We start from the raw sequence: 25,443 nt of genomic DNA on the forward strand, positions 1-25,443 counted from the left end.
TCAAAATGTAAATCGATTAGAACCGCGGATTGATTGACACCCTTAGTTGAGATAGCTAGTAGTTAAAGATTTGCTTTCTATGTTAAATTTCAATTCTCATTGTGAACATGTATATGTGCCGCCTATAGCAGTCTGGATGTGACTTCCTCCATTCCCATGTATTGTTTTTGGTCATGTGTAGGCTCACCAATAGAAGTCGTTTAAATCTGTGGTGGTGCCTGAAGCTCTTAAGCATTGCTAAAATGTATTTTTGATTTTAATCGGATATAAATCCTCTTCAATTCCCCCATGGTGCAGTGCGAGGCAGTTCAGGGTGAAGAGTTCGACACCTGGTAGGTGACATCCAACGGTTCAAGCTGCATCATGCTAGTTTTTTTTTTCTTTCTTCTCGAGTTCGGCACCGTCGGACGTCGTGCCTATGAGGTGTTGACATCTCCACCAAGAATTGCACTTATTTTAGGGAATTGAATAGGATTTATTTTTTTCTTTTTGATCAGACTTGGATTTCAATTTGTAGATTTTCCATGGGTGAAGGAAAATTTCCACTGTTTGAAAATGTAAGACGTTGACTGACTATTTAAAAAAAGGCAAGAGAATACTACCTGGTGGCGTGGCCTCTGTGATGAGAAAGGAAATTGATGGGCATCCTAGACATTGGAATCTATGGAGACAGATTCCATGTTCGATTCCAGCTTCTTCAAACTATGAATACAAAATAAATTTAGAAAGAGAAATCCCAACGAACGACAGCGTGCGCATCTCCAGGAAAACACAGTAATGAAAGCTTTTAAAGAGAAATAGACGGAAATCTTTAGTAATCTCTGACCGTGTGATGTGAGACCATGTTGATCAACGATCCAGAACGAAGGTAGATGTTTCAGTGAGCGTATGACATTACGTAAAAGTTGAAACACGTAATCAAACATATTTTTCACATGATCTTAATAAGTATTAACACGCGTGTCGGAGAACTCTCCCAGGGCTCCACTCAGCGTGAAAGAGCTGGTTTTGCCTGTGTGGTTCGTTGAATTCCCGAGTTTTGGCGATTAACCAGAAAAAAACCTTCATCATTTGCGTCTCCTTCTTCTTCTTTCCATGTGTTTGGTTTTTCATGTTTCTGTCTCTGATAATGGCTCCTGGAAACCCTGAGTTTGTGCTGCGGCCTCCATGGCTGAACAGGAGCAGAAGGTGAAAACTGGCTTCACTCTTATGCGGTGGAACTCTTAGAGTTTGGACACCTGTAAGTTTTTCAAAAATTCTCATTTTCTTCTCCTGCTTACGCTTTAATCAGAATTGATCGTTGGTTTCGTTTTCATTTTTCTTCCCTCTGTTATGTTGGTTGATTTTCTGAAAATTTTGCACGATTTTCCTTGTTTAATTGTTGAGTTGGTATGTGTGTTTCTTACCGCCGGGGAGTAAAAAGAGTAAATTTGGCGTAGAAATGTCCCTGTTTGGTCGTGACTTCATTATTCTAATCTATTTCAATTTTTTTGGATTATGTGCAGTGGCGTTTAATGAATTTATGTAAGTTTCATTCGAATTTGTGACTTTCTTTGACGGTTAGTGGATCGCTATGCAGTTGGCTTTTGTTAGAATTTGATCAGTTTGATGTGGAGGAGCATAATTCATTCAGGGGTTTGGGAGTCCTATACCTGATTTACATTAGTTGTTGATAATTAGGGGAGGAAGCGCTTATCCTCCCCAACAATGGAAGAAGACAGCCAAAGAATTGGTGGCCACTTTTCTGGTTTGGCTGTAATATTATCCCGTGAGGATCAGAGAGATAGTCCTCAGTCAAGCCGTCTCATTTCATATTTTGATGATATTGGCTTCCAATCTGTAGAACGAACTCTTGAGCATATATTTGACCTTCCTTACAAATCTGTTCGACCATTGCCTACTCCAATTGAAGCTACTCTAATCCATTCTATTTTGAAGAATGATATCTGCAAATTTCGGGTTAAACAGGAAGCTGATCTTCACAACAGAGAAGGGATATGTATCACTGATAGTGGTTGTGGACCCCACAATATTGCCATTGATGATGCCAGTATCTGCGGTGGTATCAGGTTTATCAAGCAACCTTTGATTATAGAGAGCCATGCGGTGTTCAGTAGTGTGAGGGCAAATGCTTGTGTTTGGACAGGGAAATGGATGTATGAAATAATTTTGGAAACTTCAGGAATACAGCAGCTTGGGTGGGCTACACTTTCGTGCCCCTTCACGGAACATAAGGGTGTTGGGGATGCTGAAGATTCATATGCTTTTGATGGGAGGAGGGTTAAAAAATGGAATAAGGAGGCCGAGACATATGGTCAGTCATGGGTTGTTGGCGATGTCATTGGTTGCTGTATAGATTTGGATCATAATGAGATATCATTTTATAGGAATGGTCTCCCGCTTGGAGTTGCATTTGATAATGTTCGCAAGATGGCTCCTGGACTTGGTTATTATCCAGCCATTTCTCTTTCTCAGGGTGAGCGTTGCGTTTTGAATTTTGGGACCCACCCTTTTAAATACCCCATTGAGGGGTTCCATTCTCTTCAAGGTCCTCCCACAGTGAGCCCTCTTGCCACACACTTACTGCAATGTTTGTTGAGATTATTGGAACTGCAACAGATGGAGAAATCTGATTCTACTTCTGTTGAGAAACTGGGAAGATTGAAGAGGTTTGCACCAATCAAAGAATTATTCCACCAGATTGCTCATGCAATCTGTGAGGAATTCTTCTTTGCAGTTGATATGGATTTGGGAAGTGTGGAATATGTTTGTTGGGGTCCACTTGTATCATTCTTGATGGATGTATTTAAAAAGCAGGCTCCACATGATTATGAGAGCTTAGATGGGGTTATTGATCTCTTTTTAGAATTTCGAGGATCTTGTATGATGTTCCAACATGTCATTAGCTCTCTCTCTTGCAGTTGCAAAATAGCAACCCTGGTTCTGACAGAATGCCCATATTCAGGGTCATACTCTTATCTTGCATTGGTGTGTCACGTACTAAGACGCGAAGAACTGATGGTACTTTGGTGGGAATCACCGGATTTTGAGTTCTTGTTTGAAGGGTTTCTATCAAGGAAGGGTTTGAACAAGCAAGATCTGCAGTGCTTGATGCCATCTGTTTGGTGGCCTGGATCATCTGAGGATGTGTCCTATGAAGGTAGCATGATGCTGGCAACTACAACTTTGTCTGGAGCAGTCAGTAAGGTGTGCTCTTGTTTGTGCTGTTTTAGTATTTAGAACCACGTTTTATCAAATTTATTCAAATTCCAAAATGCTGCATGCAAGTCAAATGACAGGTATCGAAAAATTGCAAGGAAAATATAAGTGGAAGTAGAAAAAAATTTAGAATTTCTTAAAGTGTAGGTGAAAATTGAAGGATTAAATTCCTCCAAAATATTTTTAAAATTTGCATTGCTGATCTTTAGCCTTTGAAAGTGAAATTGTTTGAGTTAAACTATTCAGAAACAAGAACATTTCGGATGAAGCTAATGAGCTTATTGCCCTAGGTTGGAACAAATTGTTAGAATCCCCATCTTTATGTCCCTTTTTGGAATATTTTTGGGTGAATTGGAAATATATTAAAGGAAAGACCATAATACAAAAAATGGCCAAACATTCTAACCAAGGGGGGATCCTCAAACAAAATACCAAACAAAACAACTACAAAAGGAGGATACTAAAAAACCAAGGAAGGGAGAAACAACTATCAAAAGGATGATACACCAAAAACAAGGAGGGGAAAAACAACTACTGAAAAAACAATACAACCAAAACAGAGAGGGGGAGAAAACAAATAACAAAAAGAGGGTTACATCAAGATCCCGGGGGGGGGGGGATGAGAGGGAGATACCAAGATGAAGCCAAATGTCTGTTCTGACTAGTATCAGGGCTTAAAGAACGAATGGGGAGAAGTCTATTTCTAATCTCAAAAGAGAGAGTTTCCCAAATCTGATCAATTGTACGTGATGAAGAGGTCCATCTTTTTTTATTCCTTTCCCACCAAATTTTATGAAGTACAGCGCCAAAGGCAAGTTTACCAATGGAGTCACAGGTTGTTTTGCCACTAAACTTCTTTAAGACCCACCTTCATTCTCTCTGAAAGGGAAGAATAATTCAATGATATGGCCAACACTTTCTAAGGATACCATCCCAAACAGATCTAGAGGAGGTGCAAGAAAAGAAGAGGTGCTCCACATTCTCATGATAATTCCAACAAAGACAACAACTGGGAATGGCCAGGTTTCTCTTGAGGAGAAACTCTTGAGTAGGAAGAGAAAATGTCAAGGCTCTCCAAACAGTGAAACTGTGTCTAGGAATATTGCAAGCAAACTCGACAATCTTACACCAAGGGACTTTGGAAGCATGAGATCTAACCAGATTCCAGGCAGAAGTAGAGGAAAATTTCATTGAAGAATTTGGAAGCCATTGGACAAGATCCCCATAGCCCCTGGGTCTCACCAAAGCAGGGGAGAGATGAGACTTGATCTCAATCAGGGTATTAGAAGTGCTAGGACCAGGACACCAAATACAATCTCTGATAATGTAAAAGACCTTAGCCAATCTATCAGAGCCGGCATCTTATCTAATGCAATCACCATATCTGGAAATAAGGACTCCATTAGGGTGCCAGTTATCCAACCACAGATAAGTATCGCACCCATCATCAATCCTTGAACGAATAGCCTTACTGACAAGATATCTATATTTGAGAATCTTCTTCCAACCCAAGAAGAGTCCAAAGGGCAAGAGGCGGTCCAAATCGAGTCCGACTTAAGATATCCAGAGTAAATCCAAGAGACCCATAAGCTGTCCTTTCTAGATACAATATTCCAGATAAGCTTAATAATGCCAGCTATATTTTGGAAACTTAATTTGCATATGCTTGCTTTGCTTCATGCCAACTTTCTTATGTAACATGAAGGAAGATTCTTTAATTTTCTGGTTTAGTTTGTGCTGCGGGGCAACAAAAGAAGTGTCCCACAAGAGGTAGCCCCAGGTAATAAGTTCCCTACCCTTGCTTCTTTTTGAGAATAAACACAAAACAGAATTCTGTAACAAAAATGGATTGGAAACGGGAAGATGAATAATAAGAGCACTTAGAAAGAGCCAAAGCGGACCAATAAGAAAGAAGCATGTTGAAGACACGGGTTCGATTCCCATAAGGAAGAACTTCGCCATTGTTGCAGGAAGTAGCATACTCATGTTGCCTGTTTTCGTTACTTTGATATGCTTTGAGTGCGCCTTGCCATTTTTAATGCTTTCAATGCCATTGAACTAAGTCTTCACTTATTAATTCTCTAGTTACAGCAGTACTTGCTAAAATTTAAAAAGCAAACATAGAAACTGTTACCTAAACACTATAAGTACTTCCCAAATATGAAGTCCAGTTTTGAAGTTCAGCTTCTAATTTTGAACCTAAGATCAATTTACCATTTGGATCCCAATTACAAATTTAGCAACTACCATGAGTACTTCCCAAATAAATAAAATAGATACACTGAAATAAAAACTAAACTAAACTCCTTATTGACTTAATTTTTCAAGTAGAAAAAACCAGCCATAGGTCTTTTATGGAAAGGTAACTGAATTAGCTTTCAAATTCCACAAAAACCACTCTAAGCAGACTAGCCCCCTCCCCCCCCAAAAAAAAAAAAAAGAAAAAAAAAGAAAAAAGAAGAAGATGGAAATAACCTATCAAATGATACAGAACTAAAGAAAAAAAATTCAATAAATCTCGGAAGATATGAAACTATGCTCCCACTTTTTTATTCTTTCTTCCATAGATGCACATCTCCAATTCTTGCTATTGAATGGGTTCTTGGGGGATATATACAAAAAATTAGGGTGTCTGAAGTAAAAGAAGTTTTAAGGAGGATGAAAGTAGGCAAGGCACAAGGCCCATATGAGGTCCCAATAGAAGTGTGGAAGAGCTTAGGAATCTGTGGTTAATCTGGCAAGTACTAGAGAAGGGAAGTGTTTCAAGTAAACATGTAGACATAATTAAAAATATGTACGATAATGTGGTGACAAGTGTAAGAAATGTGGGGGGTCAAGGTAGTGAATTCCTAATTACAATTGGGCTACATCAAGGATCAACTTTAAGCCCTTATTTGTTTGCGCTTATCATGGATGATTTAACCAGAGACATTTAAGATGAGGTTCCTTGGTCTATGCTTTTTGCTGATGATATTGTTTGTGGATGAAACAAAAGCAGGGATTAACGCACAAGTTGGAGTTATGGAGATCTACCTTGGAATAAATTTTTTTTAAGATAAGTAGAACGAAGATGGAGTATATTTTGTATAACTTTAGTTACGTTAGGACGGATAATGAGCAATGAGGTGGTGAAGATTGATGAGAGGGAGATTCTGCAAAGTGATTATTTTAGGTATACAGACTCAATCATAAATAAAGAAGGTGATATATAGAGGATGATGTTTCACAGAGAATTAAATTACGATGGATGAAGTGGAGGGGTGCGTCCGGAGTGCTGTGTAATTGGCGTATTCCTAAGGAATATTTTATAGAACAATCATACAATCGGCTATGATGTATGGTGCGGAATGCTGGGCAGTTAAGAAGCATCATATACTATAGATAAACTCAGCATAGCGGAGATGAAGATGGATGAATGGCAAAACTTATAAGGATAAAGTAAGGATGATCATATTAAAGCTGATTTGGGAGTAGCTCCGATACATGATAAGCTATGAGAAAGTTGTTTGAGGTGGCATGACCATGTTCAGTGGAGGCCTTTGGATGCCCCAGTACGGAGGAGTGATTTGATTCATATTTGAAGGAACTAAACTAATCAACATGAATGATATTGCAGAACATATTTATTAGAAAAACCTGGGTCACGGGAATTAGTAAAACGAGGTCGGAAGTAATATTTATTTTATGCTTTAAGCCCAATGTTATCGTTTATGCTCAGGATTGCTTTATCATTTTGAGAATCTGTTTGACCAATGGGTATTTCTTGGTGACATGGAAAGGTTATTCTAATAGGGTATGGTAAACAAGTCAAAATGTTGTGGATTCTAGTTCCCTTTGCTGTGTTCTTTTTTCCTTTGGAGAAGAGGAACTTGCATGTATTTTAAAATTTGTACAGAATGAGGAATGAATGTGATCTTTCAACTTACTATTCCTTTGGGTTCACAATGAAATAGTTCAAGGAGACTTCAATTTGAGGCCTTTAAATATCTGCATTGTACTTTCATGTGGGATACCTCTCCTTTATGACGCTTCTTATGTTCCCTTCCCCCCCACCATTTACATCCAAAAACCATCGAAGAAATTAAAGTGATAGGTAGCAGAAGCAGACTTTGGAGTAGAGAATCAGCTTGCTGCTTGAAGTTCACCATGCAAGAACCAATGATGCATGGGCTATGGTTCTAGTTCGACGGGTCATGGGTCTAGGTGCTTCGATGCAATGAATTGAAGCCCACTAGCAGCCTCTTTAATTCTGTCTCTCTCTGCAATATATCAAGACTGTGTAGAGTTTTTAAGAGGTTGACTGGATTACCAATCAAGGCATGCAATGTATTGCAGCATTTAATATTTCCTTTTCACTAGAGGAGATATATCACTTATCAAGTTTTTGTTGATGTGTCTGCCTCTGTTAAAGCAAAGATTAAGAAGATAGGCTGAAATGTTAGAGGTGAATGCATGTCATTCTTTCCTTAAGAAGAAGATAGCAGTATTGCCCAATACATGCTAGGCTAATTGAAGATTAGAGGAAGATCGTATGCATGGGACTATACATGGGACATGGGAGGGGTAAGGGTAAATGATTTTTTTTTTCTCAATTTCTTTTGATTTCATTTTCTTTGTGCCCAGAAGAACAGTAGGAGCCTCTAATATGAAGTTATGAATTTTCATGGTGCAAAGGATGGGTGGATAGATTCTTCGTAGGGTGTGGAAGAAAAATCCCTAGTGAGAAGAGTTGGAACATATGTTCTCTATTATACAAATAACTTACATGCCAATTAGATAATCCAGTATTTTTACTGTCAACAACTAATTGAGATTAAAAGAAACAACCAATGATTGTTTATTGAAGATTCCATGCAGCAAGGAGGCCCTGAGCCCTTGACTCTGACTACACTCCTTGAGGCTTGAGTTGACATGCTTAAGCCTCTTCTTTTTGTGATCAGGGAGATTTCCTCTCCCTCCACTCCCCAGTTTCCTTTGATGTATTTGCCTCTTAACCCATTGGGCTGTACTGTCTGAAGTATTTACGTTCTGGTGCCTGTTCTTCCCCTCCCCTCCCCCCCCCCCCCTCCTCTTTTCCAAATGATGCTTACTGATAATAGACTGATTTGCAGATTGAGGAGATGCATCGGAAATTTTGTTGCTTGGTCATACAGTTCATACCTCCAATTACACCTCCACAGTTACCTGGATCAGTTTTCGTGACATTTTTACATAACGTATTATTGAAGAATAGAGGTGCTGATCGCAACCCTCCACCTCCTGGAGTTCCTAGCAGTTCTGTTGTTGTTTCTCTGTACACAGTGATCCTCCATTTCCTATCTGAAGGGTTTCCAGAGGGAGATATCTATAGATGGATAAAGGGTACCGGAACAAAAGCTGGAGGTGATGTAGGTTTTCTTCATAGGGGAGGTCACCGTAGCTTCCCTTTAGGTCTTTTCCTTAAAAATGATCCTCATCGCACTGACATTTCTCGGCTTGGGGGATTATTCAATCACCTATTGACATCACATCCTGTGAGTGATGGAGAAACTGAGGTACTTCGTTGGGAGGAAGGTTGTATGGATGACGAAGAAACAAAAATCACACACTCCACCAAGTACAAGCCATGTTGCTGTTCAAGTTCTGATTTTGACTTTACGAGGATCACGAAGGATCCAATTCAGCTCAGATCCAAAGGATCACAGGCTTTTTGCAGCCCTATTCCAGAGAGATCTGCTCATGTTGGTGCAGAGTGCAGTTCTGGAAGTTTGAATGATGATATGATGGATAAACCCAGTTCAAGTGACCAATCAGAACCTGAATTTTCATATCGACCATTGCAACATCATCTGAGGAATGTACCAATGAGGACAAGTCATTTGTCTTCAGCAACACTAAGAGAAGAGGAACTTTTTGATGCTATGCTGCTATTATATCACATAGGTCTTGCTCCTAATTTTAAACAGGTGAGGGAGTCCAGTGCTACAATTTCACAAATACATATGGAATTTTATTATTTCTGTGAAGAGTTTTTTTTTTCTTTAATTCCTTTATAGTGTCATCACATTCTGCTTATTACTTGTTCTGAGAAGAACAAGTTAGATTGGCTTGATTTTGAACATCATACCTGTTGTGTGAACAGTACAAATCATCCTGCTACTCAAATAACCAATTCTGTGTATTCACTTTAGTGGTTGGATGTGTACCATCTGGTTGTTCCTTAATAGTTTGAGGAGCAAATCTCCCCCCCCCTTTTAATTGCTTCTGTTAAATTGACCTCAAACTTAAATGCTGTTACTTTGGTTGGAACTTTCCTCTTTGAGCTTTTGTGAAAACTTAACTTGCTATGCCTTGCTGCTGTTAACTAACAAATAATTGCGTCTTTGCTCACCACTCTAACACAGGTACTGTTCCATGGTCCAGCCTTCCTCTTATTTTATCTTCTCTAACTGCACCATGTCACTCTTCACTGGTGCATTATTGGTCTTAGTTGCATATATCTTTATCGTCGTAGGGTGCGACAAGGTTTTCTAATACTGTTCTTGATCAATACCTGTTGAGGTTCATGACATATTTTAACCATTACGGGTGGTGTAGGGTGCTGGACTGTTTAACCCTCCCCATTTTTGGCATTTTCCTCAATATTCCCTCTTTTTCTTGCTATTTATCCATTTTACATCCCCATATCTTCTACTCTCAACTTATGTGTCATTTTCTCCCCCAACATTCAGGCCCATTGGTGGTCTCATAGCATATTTTAGGCCCATTACAAAGAAAACCCATTGGATCAAAGGCCCAAACACATATATAACCCAACCTGAGGGTTATTTTTAATAAAATAAGCCCTTTAGGTGACTTGTTTGCATCACAAAGATTCCATTTTATAAAAAACCCTTCTGACCTGGGTTTCTGTCCTGGACAGAGTAAACGGGTGTCTGGATGACTATTCAATATTTTATTTCATTGTCGGCACCAATTAACATTCAGGACGGGCTGCGTACTGGTTGCCCCCTTTCAAACACTGCTTTTCCAAATATTTTTATTTCATTCATGATTTTTTTTTTTCAATATTCAATAATATAGTTGTTTTCGTTCAAATAATGCTTGAACTTTTAGGTCTCTTCATGTAATCATTATTCTAAATAATGAACATGTGTTCATTAAAAATGAAGGAACATATTATTTGATCTGATATTTACTCGTACAGAGTTTGAAAATTATTCTACATTTTATGCTAAGTGGCTTATACATTTTATCTTATAACATGTCTCGGTCTTGCATACCTTTTCAGTGTAGGTAGGCACATTGGCTAAAAAACCAGTAATGCATATTTGTAGCTTGGTTTTGGTTACCTATTGATATGAATGCCATATTACTCTGAATTAATTTATTTGCTTTTATAATGCATAAGCAAAACCTACAATTCATTGTTTTCAATGCAGGCATCATACTACATGTCTCATCAGTCACAGTCAATATCTCTTTTGGAGGAAACTGACAAACAAATAAAAGAAAGAGCTTGTGGTGAACAACTAAAGAGTTTGAAGGAGGCTCGAAATGCTTATCGAGAAGAATTAATTGATTGTGTTAGACAATGTGCATGGTGAGAATAACAACAGAAAAAACTCCCATTTAATTAACTTCCACTTTTATATGTTGCTTTGGAGAGATCCAATTACTGCCACTTTTGACTCCCCCCCCCCCCCAAACCAAAAAAAAAACCTGTGTAGCTTTTGGCTACAATAATGTTCTTGTTTTAGTTTGTGGTTGCTTGTATATTTGCCAAACATTGAATAATCCAATGCTTTTATTATTTTATTTATTTCCGTTTTATGTATTTTGCAAACACTGATGATTCGATGCCCATTTTTGTTGGGGTGCTTGTCTTCTTTTTCCTATGATGCCCTCATATTCGGTGTTTTTAACTTTTCTCATATTATATTCTTTTATTAATTCTCAAAAAGGAGAAATGTCAAGGTGCGCTGCAGTATATCTTGTCTGCGTTTCCATGAAATAGCTCTTGTGGTCACTTGTGCATTTATATTTTTTTGGGTGAAAAATCTAAAATTAATTCGATGGTTGTCCATGGAGCTGATGCCCTTCCTCGCTTTAGGGTTGTAGTACTTCCTTAGCTTTGAGATGTAGGTAGTGCAAGGTGATTCCTTCATCAACAATTGATAAGTCAGAAGACTGTGAAGGGGCCTGTGAAGATTTTGTGTTTGCTTGAAGCTTGTGCTACAGCGACCTGGCTTAACATATCATACTATGGATGCTAAGGTCCCATTGCAGTTGGGCAGGCAGGCTTATTTTCTTAATGTGGCATAGACTTATTTTCATTCTTGGGTCTTCCCTTCCATGCAAGTGTTCCAGTATCATATTTGGTGTCCGTTGCCCTGGTCACATTTTTCTGATTTTGAAGCATTGCTTATAATAGTTCTTTTCTTATTTCAATGACCAAATAAAACTAAACATAATGGGGTCTAGTTACATTTTGTGTCCACAACTACTTGCCACATGACAGAATTGGATGGATGAGAATTAGTCCATGTGATGAGAGGCTTCCGCATATACTGGTCAAATTTCAGACAAAGAGAAGTACAGGAAGTGGTTAAAAAGCTAGTTGGAAGTTTCAGAATATTACAGAAAGTCCACTAGATTCCATTCTAGTGAAATGGCACTTTCATGATTTTTTGAAGTTTTGCACTGACTTTTTATTCACTTGCCCTACTTGTTTGGAGCTGAAACTTGACCTAGAAAATGGTGTGGGGTCTTCTCATATGGGCTGACCAAGTGACCAACATCCATCCAAGTCCATGTAGTCATCCTTATAACCTCCCAAACCCCTATGCTACTAATAAAGAATAATTTTCTAGAGAAGTTACCATAGTTGTCATGCTGTCTAGGCGACCAACGTGTTGGAGGGGGTCCAGATGATAGGCAACACCAACAAGGCAACCTAGGTAACCAATGCACCTGGATGCAAAGGTGTCATCCAGGTGCAAAGGCGTCACCTGACAACTATGGAAGTTACTGCTCTCCATGTCATTTTATGTCTTCCTCAAATACCTTTACCTTTTTTCCTGCTATATTCAATGAGAAAGGGAGGGTGATCTATAATGGCTGTAGAAGAGGATAGTCTGGCTTTTCAATCACAGTGTTGCCAATTGCAAGTCAGTTTCAAACTTTTATGCAGCAGAATGAAGCCGTCGTTTAAGTTTTTGTGTGATTTTCTTCAATTATGATAGTCTCCGCGTGCTAGCGCGCTACAACCCCAGTGCGCGCTCGGCCAAGAACTGTTGAATTCCTTGACATGGGTTTTTATCTCTCCATGCTATGACGTGACACTGAGGTTTGACAGTAAGTTGGCAATCACATCATTTCCTTTTATAAATTGTGCCTGTATCTTTTGTTTTCTTGAATTCTCTCCTCTTTGCCCACTTCCCTGGTTATATCCAGCTATTTGGCGTAGCAGCCGTATGTTACTTCAAAGAAAAAGGGGGGGGTGTTAAGTAAAGAAAACACTGAACCACCAAAGGAAAAAAGAAGAATTTGCAAAGGGATTGCCTTGTTTTGTTATTATGTTAATGCCAATTCTTTTTTCCCTTCCACTTTTTAATGTGTTTGTTTGATTATATTAGAAATTGTATCTGCTCTGGTTGCTAGGACTTCACATTATTCCATGCCTGGTTCTGGTTTCTTTTGTATAGACTAATATAAGATGGATTTGTGAGATATGATTTCTGTATATGACCTTCATTAGTTGGAATGAAGGTTGCCTCTCTATTCATATGTTTAGACGTTAAGGACATTTTATAGTTCCAATTGTCACTTATATGCCTTGGGTGTTCTGATTCTAAATCAACTCTTTCATGCATTTGGAAAAGCTTAATGCAAATAAGTGAGGATAAATCAAGTTCTCTTGAGCATCCTGTGTTACTTTTTTGGCTATTTAATTTTTTTTGCTGCTTTAGGTATCGCATATCTCTGTCTTCTCAATGGAAGCAAAGAGGAATGTATGCGACATGCAAGTGGATTGTTGAGTTGCTCTTGGTTCTTAGCAAGATGGGTTCACTGTTCATTTATATCCCGGAGTTTTATCTTGAAGCACTGGTATGATAATGTTTTCTTCTGCTTATGCACTGTAGATAACTGGGTTATGATTTGGTGCTTGTTGTTCATTTCCTGACATTAGCAATTATAAATATTAAATTCATTGCTTGTGACATGGTTCACTGACATTTCAATAGTTCATTGATCGCTGAAAAATTTAGCCCTACTGCAGTTGCTAGTAACATTTCTGTTGCTGGCCTTTTGATGTGATCCCAGTGGGTTTAATAACCTTGATTGTGGGTTGCTGTGGGTCCACCCAAGTGATAAGCAATTCAAAATTTAAAGATAATGGCAATTCTGTAATTATGTAGAAGTTTAAGACTACCAAGTGGGAAAAAAAAACAGACTAGGGATTTAATTGGAAGCAAATGTTAAGGGGAGGTAATTTTTGGAAACCAACAATAAGGAGATAATGAATGAAATAAATAAGGACTAGAAGGGTATTTATGTAACTATGGCAATAATACTTTAGTTAATAAAGTGGAGGTTGTCTTCAACCTCTAGACCTGCTACGCACGGGAACCTGGTCTCAAATCAAAAGAAAAATCTCCGATGATATTCCACAGTTTGATCTGAAACTTGAAGTGAGGAATCTCAACTCGTAGATTTCGTGGAATCCAATGAGAGAAATGGAAATCAGGTAAATAAACAGTAAGAATATTCTGCACTTGGGTTAGTTGTAGAGAAATTTTAGAACTGAAAACTGGATTTCAATCTTCCAACTCGGACAGGAAGTTGAACTTAGATTTAGCAAAACTGGTAGCCTACGGATGAAGTTTCAGACCTCAAAGTTTGAGGCTGAGAGAATAACGACTGAGGGAGATCGACTCCCTCTATGGCTGAACTCAGTTAACGCTGAAACATAGTAACAATGACCAGAAAAAAAAAATAGAAACAAGAAGGAACGGAGGGAAGAATAAGAAAAGAGGGATAAAGAATAAGATGGCAGATGGGTTGAAGGGAATCTGACCTGATACGGGAGAATAATTAGCAATGTCCCAAAAACCGAAGGAGTGCTTTTAAAGGCAAGTCATTTGAAGGAAGCATTATTATAGAAGGATGTATTTGCGTATGCCTCATGTACGTATATATATTTATGTTCGAAGTGTAATATTTGTATGTAAGTTTGGTTTTCAGTTACCTTACAACTACAAATGCTTATGCTTTGAGCTGATTTGGTTTGATATTTTATACATGTGCTTGTAGGTTGATTGCTTCCATGCATTGCGCCGGAGTGATCCTTCATTCGTTCCTTCTGCAGTTTTTCTCAAACATGGACTTACTTCATTTGTATGTCTCATCCTTGAATTTTTCTGCCTTTCGGTTCTATACATTTCAATGTTTGGTACGATTGGAATATAATTTATGTTGCAAAATGCTGATGTCCTGTCGGTATTTAGCATTGGGTGATGCCTTGACTGATATAGAAATATTCCTGATCTATTTCTTGTGGATACAAATACTAGTCATTTTATGCCTGCTATTGGAAATTTTAAAATACTTACCATGGACATGTTATCCAGACATCCACTGATTATGAAATTAGGGCATACCCAGTGCATGAGGCTCCCACCACTGCAGTCTGGGGAGAGTCATCCCTAGTGATCTTTCGCAGAGAGGCTGTTTCCAGACTCGAACCCGTGACCACTTGGTCACCATGGAGCAACCTTACCATTGCACCAAGGCCCGCCCTCCTATATATATAATTTTTAATGTCATGGTAACTAGTTATTGTACTCCCTTTGTATAATTTTATTTTTACTGGTGTCACTGTGGATTGTATGGGGCTGCTAAAAAGGCTAAGTGAAAAGTAGAAGGGAAGAGGATAAAGAATGGGAAGAGAGGAGGAAGACAAGTCTCCTAGTTATCCACCTAGGCTTCAAGTCATCCTCCTTTTATTCTCTATGAAATCCACACAGCAGCTTCACTCTTGACAGTAATATATGTCGTAGGTGTAAATTTATGAAAATTCTAGATATGAAAATATGCTGAATTCACCCATGAAAGAGTAAAGATATAAGAATAGGCGGAAATCAATATACTTATGCTGAAATAAGAAACAGGGGCCAATGAGATAGAGATACAAAAAAAGGGCGTACCAGTGCACAAGGCTCCCGCCACTGCAGGGTCTGGGGAGGGTCATAATGTATGCAGCCTTACCCCTGCTTATGCTGAGAGTCTGTTTCCAAACTCGAGTTCCATAGATAATGAATCATAAATAATGAGATAGAAATAATGAATCATAAATAGAGTTCAGGTTCAAATTCCATAGATAATATAAATGGGATTAGTAGTGGAAAGGGCAGAAGAGTAGACTCAGGAGAGTCTCGAACTGAGTGCTCAGACATTCATTCAATCAATATTAGATTGAGATTGGATAGATAACAGGCTCTGGTTGAACTACTTGACACTTTTGTGCTCCTGCCTTCCTGGCAATTTGAAACCAGTTTCAGAGCGGGATCCTTAGCCCACCTTTTTTTTGAACCTTGTCAATGATCGAACTTAAAAGATATGAAGATTGCTAGCGGATGGGATTGGGAGAGACAGCAAGAGGTAGCTAATGAAGGAAGACAGACAACGGACAAGGCAGCGGAGGAAGATCAGTGCGAGGTAAAGCGGATGAGAGTGAAACAACGAAGGAAGGCAGGCAGCGAGAGGTAGCACAGCGTAAGGGAGAGAGGGAGGTTTGCTTGGGATGGACGGTCACTGTTACAGGTTCTATTCCAATTCTCTAAAAACTGTTATTATAATAGTTAATACCATTCTCCTCTCTATCATACTGTCTACAGTATGCTCATTCTGTCCTTGCGACTGTTTCTTCCCCAGTCTGGTTTAGGCAAGCTGTGCTAACGACCTCAACTGCACTACCTAGCCAACCATCTTCACCCACCAAGTGCCTTTTTTTTGGGGGGGGGGGGGGGAGGGGGGACAGCTCTTACTGCTCTCAAATGCAGCTATGATCATTCAGTAATTTTCTGGGGAAAAAAGTTTACTAGTCAGACAGTTATGATCATTCAATCTGCTCAATCTTAAACCTCCTTATTTGGAAAGGCAATTGGTCGATCCCAGATTCCCAGCACAATATATATGATACCAATGGGCGCTGAATCTGATGTGTGCTGTGTCTGATTCAGTGAGCTTTAGAAACATCGATTTGGTATTATTCTTCATACTTGTGGGCTTGAATGTTGTCTGTTTTAGTGAATGTAGTGGTCTTGTCAGGAAATTAACATATAAGGCCTATAGGGTTTAGGGTTTAATGTTGATCATTTATTCGATGTCAGGGATATTCGGAGTTTTATCTTCGATGAAACTCTTTTAGTTTGGGATGGTAATGGAAACAGTTATTCTATATTGTTAACAAAACAGGAATTTCGTGAATGGCTTGAATGATCAATGAGATTAGTCAAGCTCTCTATTTATAATAATAATAATAAAAGAGATTACAAAGGGAAACACTGTTCACGACACTGTTCACGTGAACAGTGTCAAAGCCCAAATTACAATCCTACCCTTGTTCAAAAGTACATAAATAAAGCATAAATAAAAAACCCAAAATACCCTTATAATATCGGGTAACACATCTCAACACTCCCCCTCAAGTTGGGGCATAGATATCACACATGCCCAACTTGACTAGACTAGGATAAAACAACTTCCCACTCAACCCTTTGGTGAAGACATCAGCCAGTTGATCTCCAGACTTCACAAAAGGAATACAAATCTGCCCACTCTCTAACTTCTCCTTGATGAAGTGTCTGTCAATCTCCACATGTTTGGTACGGTCATGCTGCACTGGATTGTGGGCAATGCTAATTGCTGCTTTGTTGTCACAGTACAACATCATTGGAAGATGAACAGAACCATGAATATCAAGGAGTAAACTCTGAAGCCACAGTAACTCACATATGTCCTGGGCCATAGCACGGAATTCAGCTTCAGCACTAGATCTTGCCACAACATTTTGCTTTTTACTCCGCCATGTGACTAGATTTCCTCCAACAAAAGTACAATAGCCGGAGGTAGATTTCCTGTCAGGGTCACCACCCCAGTCAGCATCTGTGTAAGCCTCAATGCGAAGATGGTCATGAGGAGACAAAAGGATCCCCTTTCCTGGAGCTGACTTTAAGTAATTGAGAATACGAAGAACAGCAGCCATGTGAGTGGAATAAGGATCATGCATAAACTGGCTCACAAGACTCACAGCAATGGCAATATCTGGTCTGGTGTAGGAGAGATAAATTAGCTTGCCCACCAATCGTTGATATCTACCCTTATCAACAGGTTCACCATCCTTCTCTTGCAGACGGGTAGTAGCTTCCAAGGGAGTGTCACAAGGATGACAACCAAGCAAACCAGTCTTTGATAGTAAATCTAGAACATACTTTCTCTGGGAGAGAAAGATGTCTTTTGGAGAACGGGCAACTTCAATCCCAAGAAAATATCTTAGCTGTCTTAGATCTTTTATGTCAAATTCCCGTCCCAAGAAAGCCTTCAGGTGAGAAACTTCATCTGTATCATTACCAGTCACAACTATGTCATCAACATAAACTATGAGAAGAGTGACCTTTTCTCCCTTTCTGCTTGATGAACAGAGTGTAATCAGCATGACTCTGTTTGTATCCATAGGAGACCATGGCTTTATGAAACCTACCAAACCATGCCCGTGGAGATTGCTTCAACCCATAGAGTGCCCTTTTGAGCCTACATACTTTCCCATGGGTCTTGTCAGAGGAAAAACCCGGAGGAACATCCATATAAACCTCCTCTTCCAACTCCCTATGAAGAAATGCATTTTTTACATCCAACCCTGCTGAGGTCCCAGCCCAAAGTTGACAAAGACAAGACAAAGTAAGACCCGGACAGTGTTCAACTTTGCAACAGGGCAAATGTCTCCTGGTAGTCGATCCCATAAGTCTGAGTGAAGCCTCTGGCCACAAGCCTGGATTTATATCTATCCACTGTTCCATCTGGCTTCTGCTTGACAACAAATACCCATTTGCACCCGACTGGTTTCTTACCCGAAGGAAGAACAACTAGCTCCCATGTCTCATTTTTAAGTAAGGCCGTCATTTCTTCTATCATGGCTGCTTTCCACTTTGGATCTGCAATCGCCTCCTGCCATTTCTGAGGAATAGAAACCGAGGAAAGAGAAGAAACAAATGCACGATAGGAAGGAGATAAAGCATCATAGGAAACAACATTGGAGATGGGGTGTTGGGTGCATGACCTAACGCCTTTACGAACAGCGATAGGTAAGTCAAGGGAAGAATCCTTACCAGATGATGTAGTAGGGTTTGGATCTGGATCAAGTGCAGACGATTGTGGAGGTGGTATGGTGGTGGTGGTAGTCTCAACTTGTCCTGTGCGCTCCCGGGTATATACCTTATCAACAGGGATTTGACTGACTGGTCTACGCTCCCCCTGAATAGGAGCCACTATAGGAGCTGAAGTTACAGAGGGCTCCCCCTGAATAGAAGCCGGAAGAATAGCAGACACATCTTCAAAACCCTGATCCTGCTCCCCTTGAAGAGGTGTCTGGGAATAATATGACAAGGACTCATGGAAGACAATATCCATGGAGACAAAAGTACGACGAGAAGGTGGATGGTAACACTTGTATCCTTTCTGGGTCGCAGAATAGCCCAGAAAAATACACCGAATGCTCCGTGGAGCAAATTTCCCATGAGGATGATGATTGCGGACATAGCCAACACAACCAAAAACTTTGGGGGGAACCACAAAGGAGGAGGAACCCTGGAGGAGATCAACGGGGGAACGACCATCAAGGACACGGGTAGGCACACGGTTAATGAGATAAGCAGCGGTAAGAATGGCATCACCCCAGTAGTGAGAAGGAACCTGCCGTGCAAACATAATGGCCCGGGCTACCTCAAGGAGATGTCTATTTTTCCTTTCAGGAACCCCATTCTGGGCAGGTGTGTCAACACAGCTGGTCTGATGGACAATACCATGTGCAGCCAAATAAAGTTGGAACTGACCCTCCATGTACTCTCTGCCATTATCACTGCGTAAAATGCGCAAGGTGGCATTGAATTGGGTCTGAACCATATGATGAAATAACTGAAAACAGCGGAAGACCTCACTTGTATGGCTCATCATGTACACCCAAGTGGCACGAGTATAACAATCAATAAACGAGACAAACCATCGATGACCAGAAAGGGAAGTACAACGGGCAGGGCCCCACACATCAGAATGAACCAAAGCAAAAGGAAACTCACTTCTTTTATTTAATGAAGAATAACTGGAACGAGTCTGTTTGGCCAAAACACAAGCCTCACATAAAAACTCATTCCTATTACAATGCTTAATCAAGCTCGGAAACAAAAGAGACAAAGTACTAAGGGATGGATGACCAAGTCGGCAGTGCCAGAGATGAAGGTCAGGGGACGAGGTGGACTGTAAATGATGAGCTGTAGAGGAAGCCGAATGCAAAGTAGAAGGCTGACCCGAGTCAAGTAAGTAGAGACCACCCTGCATCTTACCACCCCCAATCGTACGCCCCGTCTCCAGATCCTGTATGACACAATGAGAAGGGAAAAAAGTCAGTTTGTAGTTCAGATCTCTAGTTAGACTACTAATAGAGAGAAGGTTAGTAGAAAAGGACGGAACATGCAAAACAGATTTTAATGAAAGGGTAGGGGAGCAACGTATGGAACCCTTCCCATTAATAGGAGAAAGGGAACCATTAGCTACTCGAACACTGTCTTTGCGAAGATGGAGAATAAAGATGAAATACATGGGAGGAGCAGTCATGTGGTCGGTGGCAGAATCTATAATCCAAGGACTGGATACAGCCGATGCACACGACTCACGATTGGAGTACCGAGGCAAAATTAGAACCAGGAGGGGCAGCAGGTGTAGATGCCGTAGTGGAGGCAACGGAAGAGGCCTGTAGCATGCAACGGAAAGCTAGGAGCTCATCCTGAGTAAGCCCAATGTCAGATGAAGGGGCAGCAGCAGCAGGAGTAGAAGAATCAGCCATATGAGCCTTGGGTTTAAACTTCCCACGGGCTTTCTTTTCCTCAAAATCAGCAGGCTTCCCATGGAGCTTCCAGCATTGAGCCTTAGTATGATAGAGCCTGTTGCAGTGTTCACACTTGACAGGACCTTTAGGGACAACAAGACCACCATCAGTAGTGGTAAGAGAAGGAGTACTGGAAGCAACTTGCAAGGCGGAGCGATCAACAGTAGAGGAATGCAGCATAGCAGCCTGACGAGATTCCTCATTATGAACCAAGGCAAAGGCCTGTTCTAGGGATGGAAAAGGGGACTGCCCAAGTACTTGCACCCGAATAGGATCAAACTCCATATTTAGTCCAGCCAAAAAATCATAGACACGTATTTTGTCAACGTGTTTGCGATAGGCAGCCAGATCAGTAGCAGTAGAGGGCTGATAGTCGGAGTAATGATCCAATTGCTGCCACATGTTCTTGAGGGCAGCATAGTATTTGGAGACAGAGAGCTCCTGTTGGGTAGTGGCATTAGCCTTCTTTCTAATCTCATAGACCTGTGCATCATTCCCTGTGCGACCATAAGTCTCTTTGGCACCATTCCAGATAGTATGGGCAGTGTCTAGTAGAAGAAAATTGTCTGAGATATCCCCTTGCATAGAATGGATCAAGTAGGACATCACCATCGCATCATTCGATAACCACTTGTTGAGCTGAGAACCCTCTTCCACTGGTTTAGTTGTTGTCCCAAGAAGATGGCTAGTGAGGCCACGGCCAGCCACTGTCAAATAGGTAGACCGAGACCACTTCAAGTAGTTGGAGCCATCAAGTTTGATTGGGGAAGCAAGGGGAAGAAAATCAGTCCAGGGCTGGCCATCAATGCCAGAAGAGGCCGAAGAAGAATCTGAACCAGTCATTGCAGCAGGTAACCAATCTTCAATGAAGCAGCAAACAGCCAAAAAATATCCAAAAAAAATTCTGGAAGCGACCCCCAATAGAAAAGGGCTGTATTGGAGCAAAAAATCTCAGATATGTAGGCTGGGAATGATGTCGAATGAAGGCAGCAAGGGTGCCAATCAGATGCAGCAGGAACCAGCAGCCCAACCCCAAGATCGATTAATGTCAGGGTTTTGAAAAAAATCCTGAGAAGAGAGATCGATAAGGGGCTGGGGTCTTCAACCAATCTGATGAAGTGAATAGGGGCTGAGAACAATATCAAATAAAGATCCCACAATAGAAGATGCAGCCGAAACAGATGTAGAGGCCTGATCTCCAAAAAAAATAGGAATCTTCAAATCGCAGACAGTGCTTCAGCTCCACTCGATCTAAAAAAGAGGCATAAAAAAGGAGGTATATTGGGGCAGCAGCTAGATCATTACGATCACCTCAGTAGTGCTGCCCTAATGGGAGAAGAAGAACCAAAAGAAAGGATGAAAGAAGAAGGGAAGAAGCTTGATGGAGGGAAGGAGAAAAAAAATCGAAGGGAGGGAGGTGGGTTTTGAAAACCTAGATCAGAGTGTATTTGGCTCTGATGCCATGTTAACAAAACGGGAATTTCGTGAATGGCTTGAATGATCAATGAGATCAGTCAAGCTCTCTATTTATAATAATAATAATAAAAGAGATTACAAAGGGAAACACTGTTCACGATACTATTCACGACACTGTTCACCTGAACAGTGTCACAGCCCAAATTACAATCCTACCCTTGTTCAAAAGTACATAAATAAAGCATAAATAAAAAACCCAAAATACCCGTATAATATCGGGTAACACATCTCAACATATATATTTGAATATTGAAAATGAGATTTTTGAAATTGACAATGATCGTTCTTTTTTGAGTGAACTAGAAAGTTGTTTGGAAAGACATTTTACATTGTACAGGTAATGATGTTATTGTTGCTTTGTGGCAATTGCTTCATATTCAGTTGGCAGTTGTTTGTTGGGATCGTTTAGGCTTTGAACAAGTTCTTTAACTCTACTGCAGTGGGAGCCTAAATATATTAAGAGAGAAAGAACGCTACCAGGCTGCGTAGCGTATGCTAGTGCTTCCCTGTGTATATCTCTCTACTCCCACAATAGGGGGGAGATATGTCATTTCATAGGAGGGATGAGAGAGATAGACACATGGAAGCGCTAGCTTACCCTACACAGCCAGACAGCAACTCAATCCCATATATTAATTAGCATTTTAGGTAATCTTATACTGCCTAAAACTTCAATGGGGAGTTCAAAGGAATTGACACTTTTTTGTTCTATCAGGTCACTTTTATTGTTACCCACTTCAATGATTCACGGATATCAAGTGCAGCTTTAAGAGATCTTCTTATTCAATCTATTTCAGTCTTGGTACAGTACAAGGACTATTTGGTTGCTTTTGAGAGTAATGCAGCAGCTGTTCAGACTCTGCCCAGAGCATTGCTTTCAGCATTTGACAACAGATCCTGGATTCCTGTAACAAACATTCTTTTACGACTTTTCAAAGGTTTTGGATTTGGTCCTTCAAAGAATGGAGAATCATCTACATCAAATGTTTTCCAGGTGAACTTGTGACTTTGATGGTTCTTATGCTTATACAATGTTTCAACTCCTGACAAATTTTTAATTTTTTTTATAAATTTTGAGACTTTTAATATTGCATACTTATTTTCCTAGCTTGCCTTCTACTCAATCTTGTATTATTCCAAGTATTTGAAGTTTAATACTTCTACCCCAAAAAGAAAAAAAAAGTATTTCTGGTTTAATACGCAAATCCTGTTTTTCCATTATGATCTATTTTCGAATTTCTGCAATGTCTACTTCTTAATTAATTAAAGCCAAGTGTTACACCAACTATCTTTTATTTCAGTAAAAATTCACAACATCTTGATTCTGAATTAATTTATGCTTGGATGATGAAACCTATATTTTAAAGCTTGATTTCTGCATTTGTCCATGTATAACCTTTTCAGCTAAGTATCCTATATTACTCTGTCACTCTCTTTTTGAAGGGTTTATTACGGGACACATGCATCCATGATGAAGCATTATTCTCAGCTTTCCTCAATCGACTCTTCAACACTCTCAGCTGGACTATGACTGAATTCTCTGTTTCTGTTCGAGAGATGCAAGAAAAATATCAGGTAGTATTGCTACTTAAAATTACTGTATTGGTGGATTTAATACCTATTCTGATCAATATATTAATTTTTCATTAATTTCATTATTTTTTTATCGTCAGAAACATTAATCCAATCTGATGGTAGGATCTGTCATCTTTCTTGGTCAATGGTTATCCAAGTGTTTGGGAATTGTATTTGTGTAATAACTTAAGAATTATTTACCCAAAAAAAGAAAAAAGAAAAATTAAATAGATGGATGATTATATTAATTGGACTGCTTTTCATCGAGTGTGTGACTTTGGCTACCAAACGTCCATGTTCTCATTGGTATCTGAGGTCCTTTAAATTCCCGCACATCATCTTGGTGGTTCAGATTCTCTCTCTCTCTCTCTCTTGTGATTCGGCTGACTCAAAGTTGGCACAACTTTGGCTAATCCTAAGTTTGAGATCTCTTTCTTTTTTATGTTTTTATTGGTAACACCTTTTCATTCAACAGAAAAATCTGGACGAATGGGCGAAGTACAATATGCAAACAGAACAAATAAAGCCCTAGATTTATAATAGGATTGCATGCGATGGAAATAATTTCCCTTGTCAACTCCCTGGCAGGCCCCTAGCATGCTTATTACCAATCAAATTACTATCATAGTTATCAAGGTGACCATGGCGTTTGAGGGCCTTCCTAAGCGCCTAGGCGATAGGGCGGCCGCAAGGCGTCGCCTTGGCGAACAAGGCGTTTTAGTGCCCTTTTTTTATATAACCATTTTATTAGGCACAAATAGCATATTAATTTTTATATAATTCTACTTATATACTAAATAAATATGAAATAATTGAAGTATATAATCAAGGAATTGCAAAATAGCATAATCATAGAATTACAAAATCAGTGAATCACAATTACAAAATCAATGAATCACATTATTACTCACTCACATGATATTAGAATTATAAACTCACATAATCACAGAATAAATAGTTACATAACCAAAGATTGCATAACTTACAATAACAGATGCATTTCATAAATTATACTAAGGAATGCACAATTTACATTGAATCACAGAAATTACAGCAACAGCCACTCCGGCAGCAGCCAAAGCCACCGGCCACCACTAGTAGAAGCCAGCCATAGAAGAATAAGGTATACGAGAATAAGAAAAATAAAAAAAAATAGAAGATGGTCAGACACGGAACAAAGAAGAGGAAGAAGCTAGAAGAATAAAAGGAAAAAATGCAGCTGCCAAAGCCACCGGCCAGTGGCCTGAAGAAGTGAAGAAGTGCTGCTGGCCGGAAGAAGTGAAGAACTGAAACCGAAAAAAAAGAATACTTGCTGCTGGCCGGAATGCCGGAGTAAAGGAAGCAGCGGTGCCGGAAGATGTAAAAGGTCACCGCTGCAAAAGGAAGAAACACAGAGAAGGTTAGAAGAAAAGGGAGACTTTAGAAGAAGGAAAAAAAAAGGCACAACACTTCCCGTGGAAGCTGGAGATGTCGCCGGTGGGGGTGGAGGCTGGAGATGGTTAGAGAAAGGGTTTAGACTTTAGAAGATAGAGGTTTAGAAGGAAAAAGAAAAAAATAAAGCACAATACTTACCTTCAAGGCTGGAGATGTCGCCGGACGCTGGTGGAGGTTGAGGCTGGAGATGGAGATGTCGGTGGAGAGGGGAGAGTGAAGAGGTTAGAAGAGGTTCAGATTTTTTAAGGAGAAAAGAAAAAAAAAAGCACAATACTTACAAGGCTGGACATGTCGTTGCCTCGCCGGACGCCAGTCGAGGATGGGGACTGAGAGGGACTGAGGAGTGAGGTCTGAGGGAGTCGCGACAGTCGCCCTCGCCGCTGCATCTTTTTCTCCTTTTCTCTTTTGCAGGTTTTCTTTCTTTCTCTTTTGGTTATGGGTGAGACGGTGAGAGTGAAGACTTTCGTTTTTTTTTTTGGTTTTTGTTTGGCTTAGGTGATTCAATGTAACACAATATACAGAAATAATGTATACAAGCCTATGAAAATTTAAGAAATAGAATAAAACTCTACATATTTTAATTTTGTTTTGTTTTTAAA

The 25,443-nt window shown here is 39.8% G+C and overlaps 1 protein-coding gene across 1 annotated transcript in view; it reads left to right on the forward strand.

Annotated features, from left to right (window-relative positions):
* The first annotated feature begins 1,565 nt into the window (after nucleotides 1-1,565).
* The window catches only part of LOC122668959 (E3 ubiquitin-protein ligase RKP-like), a 29,502-nt gene continuing 5,624 nt past the window's right edge, over nucleotides 1,566-25,443 (forward strand). The window contains exons 1-7 of the mRNA XM_043865559.1: nucleotides 1,566-3,207; nucleotides 8,331-9,164; nucleotides 10,641-10,801; nucleotides 13,170-13,308; nucleotides 14,515-14,598; nucleotides 22,551-22,829; nucleotides 23,279-23,410. Coding sequence (XP_043721494.1) covers nucleotides 1,708-3,207; nucleotides 8,331-9,164; nucleotides 10,641-10,801; nucleotides 13,170-13,308; nucleotides 14,515-14,598; nucleotides 22,551-22,829; nucleotides 23,279-23,410 — 3,129 coding nt within the window. The 5' untranslated portion in view covers nucleotides 1,566-1,707. The remainder of the gene's footprint in view (nucleotides 3,208-8,330; nucleotides 9,165-10,640; nucleotides 10,802-13,169; nucleotides 13,309-14,514; nucleotides 14,599-22,550; nucleotides 22,830-23,278; nucleotides 23,411-25,443) is intronic.

The sequence above is a fragment of the Telopea speciosissima genome, chromosome 7 (assembly GCF_018873765.1).
Source record: "Telopea speciosissima isolate NSW1024214 ecotype Mountain lineage chromosome 7, Tspe_v1, whole genome shotgun sequence".
Classification (NCBI taxonomy): domain Eukaryota; kingdom Viridiplantae; phylum Streptophyta; class Magnoliopsida; order Proteales; family Proteaceae; genus Telopea; species Telopea speciosissima.